The sequence below is a fragment of the Aplysia californica genome, unplaced genomic scaffold, assembly GCF_000002075.1.
Source record: "Aplysia californica isolate F4 #8 unplaced genomic scaffold, AplCal3.0 scaffold00007, whole genome shotgun sequence".
NCBI classification, from domain to species: domain Eukaryota; kingdom Metazoa; phylum Mollusca; class Gastropoda; order Aplysiida; family Aplysiidae; genus Aplysia; species Aplysia californica.
The window spans coordinates 1,928,272-1,937,933 of record NW_004797277.1 but is presented as its reverse complement, the minus strand read 5'-3'; the positions used below and the strand labels follow the sequence as shown (position 1 = coordinate 1,937,933).

The 9,662-nt window shown below is 44.7% G+C and overlaps 1 protein-coding gene across 3 annotated transcripts; it reads right to left on the bottom strand.

The window, feature by feature from the left end:
* Positions 1 to 4,789: 4,789 nt before the first annotated feature.
* On the bottom strand, positions 4,790 to 9,244 carry LOC101863942 (fibrous sheath CABYR-binding protein). 3 transcript variants are annotated; one of them, XM_035969363.1, is made up of 4 exons: positions 9,050 to 9,244; positions 6,569 to 6,680; positions 5,745 to 6,151; positions 4,790 to 5,639 (listed from the first exon to the last, which is right to left on the bottom strand). In XM_035969363.1, exons 2-4 carry the CDS (start codon positions 6,660 to 6,662, stop codon positions 4,977 to 4,979), a joined length of 1,164 nt encoding a protein of 387 aa, XP_035825256.1. In that variant the 5' UTR covers positions 6,663 to 6,680; positions 9,050 to 9,244; the 3' UTR covers positions 4,790 to 4,976. The 3 variants fall into 3 exon arrangements, with proteins under 3 accessions (XP_035825256.1, XP_035825251.1, XP_005089637.1); XM_035969358.1 differs by having other exon boundaries at positions 4,790 to 5,780; positions 5,865 to 6,151; XM_005089580.1 differs by having other exon boundaries at positions 4,790 to 6,151.
* Between the last annotated feature and the right edge of the window lie 418 nt (positions 9,245 to 9,662).

The window sequence follows — 9,662 nt, the reverse complement described above, 5'->3', positions numbered from 1 at the left end:
CCCCGCGCCCATAAAAGGGAAAAAAATCCTTCCCTTCGACATATTGGTCCGACGGCCACATTTCGCCAGAGCATTACAGGCCAGCCAAGAAAAATGTCACCTGGTCCTCTCGGAATCTTGTGAATTTTACGCGTCATTTAATTGTAATATCGTTATAATTGTTGCCTCTGAATGTTGTTACTTTTTCAACAAGAGAAAATATCGTTCATTTCGATGACGAAACTCTTGGCCTCGCAACGGGACACTTGCGTGAGACGGGTGATATTCTAGGACAGTCGAGAAAATCAATTCCGCCCTCTCAGATTCAAGCCGGGGGGGCCCTCGTGACCTAGAGATTAAGATGTTCTACTCCTATTCAATAGGTCCCGGGCTCGAATCCGGGTAGTGACCACAAAATTTTCTGCTCTAAAATAGTGTCCTTTCGCTTCCTTTCCTGCTCTCTAGCAATGTTCTGTCGTCTGCTTTCGTCTCCACTTTCTGCCCCCACCCCCCTCACCTTCTTTGCCCCTTCTTCAGGCTCCTGACTCTTTCTGCAGCCTTTCTACTGCTACTCCTTGGCTCCTTCCTACTGTTGTCTTTCTGCCACACCCCTGATCTTATGGTAGGAAAGATCGACATCTAGCCTCGGACAACGGCGAAAAATCTCGGAGGTCCGTGTGCAAGTTGCGCACGTTAAAGATCCTTTGGTGGTCTAAAATCGATAAGAGTAGGCTTCATCCGCCAACCAGGCAAAATTCAAAAGTTCCTACTAACTAAAAATGTTTAATGTGTCCTGATCCCTCATAAGACCTTATGTAGTTGCAAATGCCGTAAAACACCAAAACAGAAGAAAAGAAATATTCAAACCTCGAACTTTGGCGTGGAAGATCAAGTTCGTAATCACTTCACTGCAGCTGCTGACGTTACTCAGTGACAAATCAAGCTGCTCAACCGAGCAAGTCGGGAACCCAGTGCCAAAACGTTCCAAGCGCAACACCTTGTGTACTGTACGGCTATAACGTTTTTACTCTGCTTTGCGATGCAGCCGTGCAAAACAGTCTAATGTAACGGAATATTTTTGCGTGCACTTGAAAAGTGATATTGAATATTTGAATCGTTTGGTCAAAATAAGTTCTGATTCTTTCGGGACATGCAGTGAGGCTGTTTTCTCTTTTAAGGTTAGACCTACATAAAAACAGATTTTGTATGGCTTCTGCACTGGAGGCAGTAGAGACAATAGAATTTTGTTATTTTGGCTAAAGCTTTGACCCTGTCGGTTGACTTGAACGAGAGGTTGTCAACATTCAAGTATAGAACAGGGACATCACAGTATTGCGAGACAACTCAACTTTTTACGTTTCAGTTCGCATCTCTTTAAAAAAAAGATGACACCCACTCAGGAAGCCAGCTCACAGCGTGACTTGAAGAGACAGAGAGGAGGACCGAGATCCATCTTGGAGCGAGATCGAGAGGCAGATCTAAGACATATAGCTGGCTGGAGGTGGAAAAGATCGCCCAGAACAGAGACCAGCGGAGAGGTCATCTTGGCGGCCTATACCAGTGAGACAGAGGTGAATGTTGATGAAAATTAGATGATGAACGGTTCAATTACAAAAAGAACAATTCGTGCGTGAGCTAGTATATTATGTTCGTCTACAGCAGTGCCTGCCAACCTAAGCGATATCGCTCGCAGGTGGGCGATTTGTTAATTAATTTGGTAGGCAGTGGGGATCACCCGGGGAGCGACATGCTTTATTTTATGCCTCTTTTGGAACTACATAATGTGCGGAAGAAAATTTTTTGCTTCCATCCAGGTGCCAAAGTGGGCACTCGTTTGGACAGCGCTGTATAATTCTGAAGGTAAATCATGACACCCCCCCCCCCCCCACACACACACACACCCAAACCACCCCTCTTGAGAAACTCCCCTTTTGGAAGATCAGCATGAAAAGTATAGATGGGACTGATACTGATTGTTTAGGTTCAAACCTCAGCCGTTGTCTTCTCGTTCAGTTACGAACAGGTACAAAGGCTGCGTTATGGCTGATGCAACACTATTGGAGTCTCAAAAGTCGAAGCCACTTTTTAAGCAGAATTCTTCACATTCCATCGACGACAAACAACCATTGGGGTCTCGTGGAAATACCCACAGGACTGAACGAATAAAAAATATGTGCGCACCTCTGAAAATACATTTTTGGTCGAGATCGTGAGCGGAAAGTCAATACCGCCCGCTGGGGAAAACTTGGTTCTTAGAAAGATTTGCCCAAAAAAAAGTTGTTTTTTTCCCTTTATGCGGTGAGCAAGCTGTGATTGGTCTTAACTCAACCACAAACTATTATTCTCTTTCATTTTAACACAAGAAAGAAGAGAGCGTCTCAAGCAGACACTCAAACCCATAAGACTAAGACGAATGGTTGCTCTGCACACCTATTGTACCGGTGTCTGTGATGTAGTCGTTAGGCGCTTCGCTGTCGCACGTCGTAGATCCGAGTAGATTCCAAAATGGGGAGGATTTTTCGAGTATCTGTCTTTACTGATGGCATGTATCCCTCTCAGCCCGGGTTGTCCCCGGCAGGTATGGCCGGAAGCTTGCCTCCTTAATTAACTAAATTGCGTCAACGTGAACGTAAAAAGACACCTACAAAAAAGAGGGGGGGGGGGGGTCTTTATTTTAAAGTATAAATGACGCTGATCGACTGTCCAGGGAAGGCTATAGTATATACAGATACATTGAAAAGGAAAACGCAGGACAGAAATGAAGTTACCGACTACCGAGAAATAAGTGCTACAAAAACCAAATAGTTGAGTACTTAGTTTCGTGAGCATGCCAAAGGCCATAATATTGTATTGGGATACCGAAGTTGAAATAAGTGTAATACATTGACTGGTAGGCTAGATCTAATTAAAAAGGAAGACGTTGATATCGATTTAACAAGCACTTACGCTTTCAAAGTCTGAAGTCAAACGTATTGAAAAGAACTTTAGAAACCCCAACATCTGGCAGTAAAGCGAGATACGAGCTGTAAATAAAGAGTGGTTACTGTCACGTCATCTGACAAGAAAAACAAGTGGGTGGTTGGAGGGCGCCACTGGCAGGCCCCGTGTCTTTTCTTTCACTCGGTTCTGTTGATTCCATCCTATCTTTCCCCTCCTCTTCAAATGACTATTAACGTGTCGATGTGCTCACACAATTCAGGTCCCTCTTGTACTTGTCAACGTTTGGTAGATCAAGTTGTGTTGTAACCTACGCCTTGAAAAAGTGATGCTAACAAACTCTTATCTATACTTGCCAGTGGCGATATAGGTTTTAATTCTAGTGTGATCCTCGGAACAGACTGACGAGACAAGATGAGAACAGCCAACCGTGCCATATGCATGTTCAGTCTAATTTCAAGCCAATTGCTGCCAAGGTGGGTTGCGATGCCGGTGACCCAAGTTTTTCCTAGGTCACTCCGCACTTTGAGCTCATTCGCTTTGCGTCTTAATCTTAAACATGTACTTCATTTCTTTAGGTGGGCGCTCCTGACTTTTACCATAAACGCCGAACACGACAGAAAATATAATTTTGCTTTGGCCCGTTTAAAATTTGGCTTAGTCCTTCTTGTTTGGGAAAAGAGAAGCACATCGACACAGTTATTTAGTGCTTGGAAAAGGGTAGACAGAAACAGGGAAATTAAGGAAGCAGGACCTTCCTGTGGCGCCCTCCAAACGGCCAGGGCTTTGTTTTCCCCTAGACATGAATGACGCTGAAGGTGTGTCTAATGCCAAGAGAGGTGCAGAATGAGACTGGTAGTGGTACAGCTAGCTCTTGCAGGAAAGGATAAGGGGTAATGGAACACTAAATATATAGGGACAGATCACAAAGTACCCACATGAATGATACGAAGGTAAGACTTTCGTTTTAGCAAGAGATGGCATTTGCAACGGACAGGCCATACAACAAAAACATACCGAACATTGTGTAACTTTTATTTATTTATTGTTATATTTATTTGTTTGTTGGTGTCTGAGTAAAGAGAAGCACATCGACACAATGGTTATTTAGTATTGGGAAAAAGTTGGACAGACAGAAAGAGAGGGAAAGTAAAGTAGGACCTACCAAGAGGCGCACTCCAACCACCACCCGCCTCGGTGTAACAGAGCAACATACAAAGAAAAGGGGAGAGGTGACAATAAATGAAAGGAAGGAACCACACACCTTCAAAACGTTCGGCTACGCCATCTCATCATAATCGTAATTATAGTCAGGAGTTCGATCAAATAAAGTGCACATTTTTAGCTCGGGTTATAGACACAGGAGGGCCATTAAAGATTTAATATTAAGTTTGGGATTTCATGCCTTGGTACGCCAGAAAAAAGCTTCTGATACTATAACTATCCGTACATGCAGACGTTTTGTCAATGCTGAACGCAACATAAATGGACAGCGACAACATAATAGTTGGAAACTAACTCCGTACAAAGTACAAAATGATTATTTGCGTTTGGACCTTTAGGGGGGATTATTGGGATGCTGCTGATTGCTCGACAGACTTTTCAGACCGTCGTTTGTTGCTTTTGGTTCAGCAAGACTGTCTAAAGCCCCTTTCTTTCAAAGTAGGCTACGGTGTAAACACCTTTTCAATATCATTGTATGCCAACAATTAGAGTTTGGAAAAGCTAAGGAAGGGTTTGCTTTCCTCGATACAAGTAACTTTTCAATATTCTAATTTTGTTATTGATATTTTCTTTTTGGAAATACCGGTATACACAAGCCAGGAAATCATATAGGACCTTATCTGGATAAAGGAAGTCAATCACAAATGTATATATTTTGCTTTCTTTTAATAAAGCATTTTTTCTTTAGGGGGAACAAAGCCATGTGTTAGAGTAAATAAATAGTAAATACACAAGCTTCAAGTCACAATATAAATATCCTTGATAAATAGAGGCGCTTCTTTTCGTCGACTATCAGTTGATAGCAGATGGCTACCCTCAGTTAATGATGAAATACTTCATGACTTGGGCTCGGCTGGTGCCGACTCCACAGTACGCTCTGCAGATTCAGGGGCCGATTCTGCTGGTGGGGCCGATTCTGCAGATTCAGGGGCGGCGGATTCTGCTGGTGGGGCCGATTCTGCAGATTCAGGGGCGGATTCTGCTGGTGGGGCAGATTCTGCTGGTGGGGCCGATTCTGAAGATTCGGGGGCAGATTCTGCTGGTGGGGCCGATTCTGAAGATTCGGGGGCAGATTCTGCTGGTGGGGCCGATTCTGCAGATTCAGGGGCAGATTCTGCTGGTGGGGCCGATTCTGCAGATTCAGGGGCAGATTCTGCTGGTGGGGCCGATTCTGCAGATTCAGGGGCGGCGGATTCTGCTGGTGGGGCCGATTCTGCAGATTCAGGGGCGGCGGATTCTGCTGGTGGGGCCGATTCTGCAGATTCAGGGGCGGCGGAATCTGCTGGTGGGGCCGATTCTGCAGATTCAGGGGCAGATTCTGCTGGTGGGGCAGATTCTGCTGGTGGGGCCGAATCTGCAGATTCAGGGGCGGCGGATTCTGCTGGTGGGGCCGATTCTGCAGATTCAGGGGCAGATTCTGCTGGTGGGGCCGATTCTGCAGATTCAGGGGCCGATTCTGCAGATTCAGGGGCCGATTCTGCTGGTGGGGCCGATTCTGCAGATCCAGGGGCCAATTCTGCAGATCCAGGGGCCGATTCTGCAGATCCAGGGGCCGATTCTGCAGATCCAGGGGCCGATTCTGCAGATTCAGGGGCCGATTCTGCTGGTGGGGCCGATTCTGCTGGTGGGGCCGATTCTGCAGATTCAGGGGCCGATTCTGCAGATTCAGGGGTCGATTCTGCAGATTCAGGGGTCGATTCTGCAGATTCAGGGGCCGATTCTGCTGGTGGGGCCGATTCTGCTGGTGGGGCCGATTCTGCAGATTCAGGGGCCGATTCTGCAGATTCAGGGGCCGATTCTGCAGATTCAGGGGCCGATTCTGCTGGTGGGGCCGATTCTGCAGATTCAGGGGCGGATTCTGTCGATTTCGTGGTAGATTCTGCAGATTCTGGGGCAGATTCACTGGATTCAGCTGGCATCGGCTCTGTGGGTTTTTCCTGTTCTCCGTTAGCAGATTCTACTGACTCTTTGGAAAGCTGTTCTTTTACCTCTGATGGAGCGTTTCCATTTTCTACGAATTAGAAGGAAAAAAACCCAGTTGGAATCCGAAAGAGGTTTGAAGTTTGAGAGAATACAATAAATGCTTAAACTGAAATATAAAATTAAGCAGGTCGAAAAAAGTTATCATAGGCGCTTCGTCTAAGAAAAAAACGAGTCATAAAATTGTAAGTCATCTATTGTAAAGTTGAGTAAGATACAAACTTAATACCAAGAACATGACATCCATAATTTTAGAATACAAAACATTCAGCGAGGCCAAATAGTAAAACATAGCATTTGTTTTTCTTCGAGGCTGAGAGAGATACAACACCCCGGCAAAGTTACACTGGATAAAAAGTTTGAGAAGCTTAGCAGATGGGCTATTGTAGTTTCTTTTTGGGTTCTTAGAAAAGAAATAACATTTACACAACCAGGCCACTGTCCTTACCTTTATTTTCTTCATTTGCAGCTTGCTTTTCTTTTTTGGGACTGGGCATGATTTCAGGTTGTGCCTCAACGTTGACTGTTTCAGCTTCAGACATCTTGGAACAGGTTTTGGTCTGAGGAAGACGATTGATTAATAAAACATAGCTGCTAAAACAGAAAAAAAGTATCCGTCCCAAGTTGTCCCTAAACTGAGTACAACCTCTAACCCTAATCAGAAGCAATGCCACCCTCAACCTTTACCTTTTTTAACAGTCGAGATTTGTTCGCCCTTTCACATTCCACCAGAACGCGACCCGTGAGCCACATGTGACCCTGACATTTGCAAATGCACCTTTCAGGAATCGCTGTGCCCTCGGGCTCTTTGCATCACAGCTAATTTTAACGTCGTAAAAGAAAAACTTGGTTCAGACTTTCCGAGTTACCGGCGTGAATGAAGCCTGTTACAGTTAATTCAGTAGACATGTTTTGAACACAATACAAGACCAAATTTCGTTTTCGACTCGGCATGGATACCTGTTTGTGTTAGCCGTGAACTTTGGACTGATGATATACTCACATGGTTACAACCTGTGGAAAAACAAAATTCGTAAAAAATTGTCTTGGCAGATTGGCTGTTCTGGACCTGGATCAACATATTTTATGGATACTACGCCGTTAGAATGATCAAACTAGTGTTATGTACTGGGATTTGATGGTCGTTTATTAACCACATCGTAGGCCCTTCACCACAGACGCCGATCTTCATAAACGCAAATTTCGTACACTAAAATGTTTTTACAATTAAAAAAAAGTAAAACAAAATCAATGAAGAACGGAGCAGCCTCACCTCAACTGACCACACACACCCGTTGATGACGATTAAGGAATTGGATTATGCGGTTGTTTTGGGAAAAATTTAAAGGATTTTTTGGTGTACAAATTTGAACAGAAATATTTACCGGTATCAGATATAGTACATCCACTTTACATAGAATTGCTGAGTAAATTTCGCCGCCATAAGATAAACGATTGGTTTAGTTAAGATTTTTTTTTTTGGTGGGGGGGAGGGGGGGGCTGACACAAATTTCATTCAATTAATAAATACAGGAGAAAAGTGCAGGTGAAAAGAAAGGTGGGGAGAGATATTTTAAATGCATGTTTTTTATGTTTCCATCCACAACTTATATAATTCACGAATCAGGCTTTCGACTTTCGACCATGCCTGCCAGAGTCATCCCGGGCTAAGAGGCATACAACATTTATGCAAAAAGACCAGAGAAACTCAATAAGAATTCTCCCAACTCGGGAATCTGAACTCCGAATCCCTTGCGCGTGACAGCAAAGCGCCTAACCGTACACCACAGACGCCCGTGGGCAGACATACAGCAAAGGAAGAGGAGGAAACTAGGATTAACTATGCGCCCTGCAACAATACGCAGTAAATAATTTGTCAAGATACACCGTTATAATGGCAAAACATTTCTCGTGATCACCAGGTGGTAAAACCATGCAATTGTCAGGGTTTCACGCTCCCATCAGTACTAAATCGTTTAAGGGGCGGGCTGCTTCGACCCTGCGTGGCAGAACCAACCTTACCCGAGAGGTAACGCAATGTCCCAATAGAAAAACGGGACAAATTTCCCCACACGGAGGATCGAACTCACGTCTTCTGCGTGTACCCAAACCGCAACACCAAAAACTGGTGAGGCGGGGGGGGGAGCCAAAGGGAGAGTGGAAATAGACAATGCTTCACGGTAAAAAATAATCTAAGTGAAAAAAAATAACATTAGGGCCCAGAGAAGGGCGTCTGGAGTCTGTTAGATAGCGGGATTGGGAGGAATGAGAGTGGGGGTCGAATACGAAGTTCAGTTCGGTCTGACCTGGGTAAAGCACTTTACATTGAATTTTCCTCGTTTAGGCTCGGTCCTATCGGAGATGTACGTTAAATTCAGAGGTCCCGTCCCTGAAATAACCCGACAGTGTTGCAAGGAGTGTTAATCCCATACGATTTCGCACATTTTTTAGAGGGGAGGGGAAGAGGGGGGGGGGGGGCAACTGGAGGGCACGAGGGAGAATGCTGGTGTCCTGGTGGATAGGTCACCTCTCTTCCCCAACAAGGTTAGAAACGACGTTGGTTGGGGGGATGGGGGGGGGGGAGTCTTTTCAAATATTTGGTTTCCCTTTGACTTAGAAAAAATACAGTCCTATAAATGAGTTGAAAATATACAAAGCCAGTAGACAACACGAGATGGAACAGCAAAGTTAAAAATAGCATTATTCATGGCATCTGGTCAAATGCCGATTTTTAAAAATAAATTATTTAGGCTAGGAGTTTTTACGCCCCCACAACCACAATTTAAATTTAGGAGGCGGGCTAGGGTCCTGCCCGTCAGGGCCACCCTGGGCTGAAAGATATACAACATAAGCCTACCATAAAAAAGACAGTATGCTTACTATAATTCTCTCCACGATAGCCTACTCAAACAAATTTCAATAAACTCACCTGCTAAATTATGCGAAAAATCACCAATCTCAAAGAACGGAACAGCAGATCCTTGACTGGCAACACCAAAGTTATGGACCGACGGCCACCACAGATTAGCGTCTAGGAATGCTGCAGCGGCTTATTATCTGCGACTTCCTCCAACAGAGCCCTCGCGTCGCTGTATGCTATACTCGTGCAGTTTGGAGAAATTCGGTGGCCCTCGCTTTTATACCACGTCCTCGTTTTCTTTTTCGATAACCTATCGGGTGAGTCAAGCTCACTATCCACCTCTATCTGCAGGTGACCTCTGAACTTTCCCTGACCTCAACTCAGTCCCTGAGGTTTTTCATTAAGCTTGGTGGTGTGTACATAAAAATAAATATTATTTTATGTTAGATTGACACACAAAACACCCCTACACTATAACCCAAATTGTTTCTTTCTCTCTCAACCGTCAAACCATTTGTGCCAATTCTGTCAGTCTGTCTGTCTGTCTTTCTGTCACCATGTCTCTTTCCCTCCATCTCTCCCTTTCTCTCTTTCTACCCCCTCCTCCCCCTCCCCTCTCTCTCTCTCTCTCTCTCTCTCTCTCTCTCTCTCTCTCTCTCTCTCTCTCTCTCTCTCTCTCGAT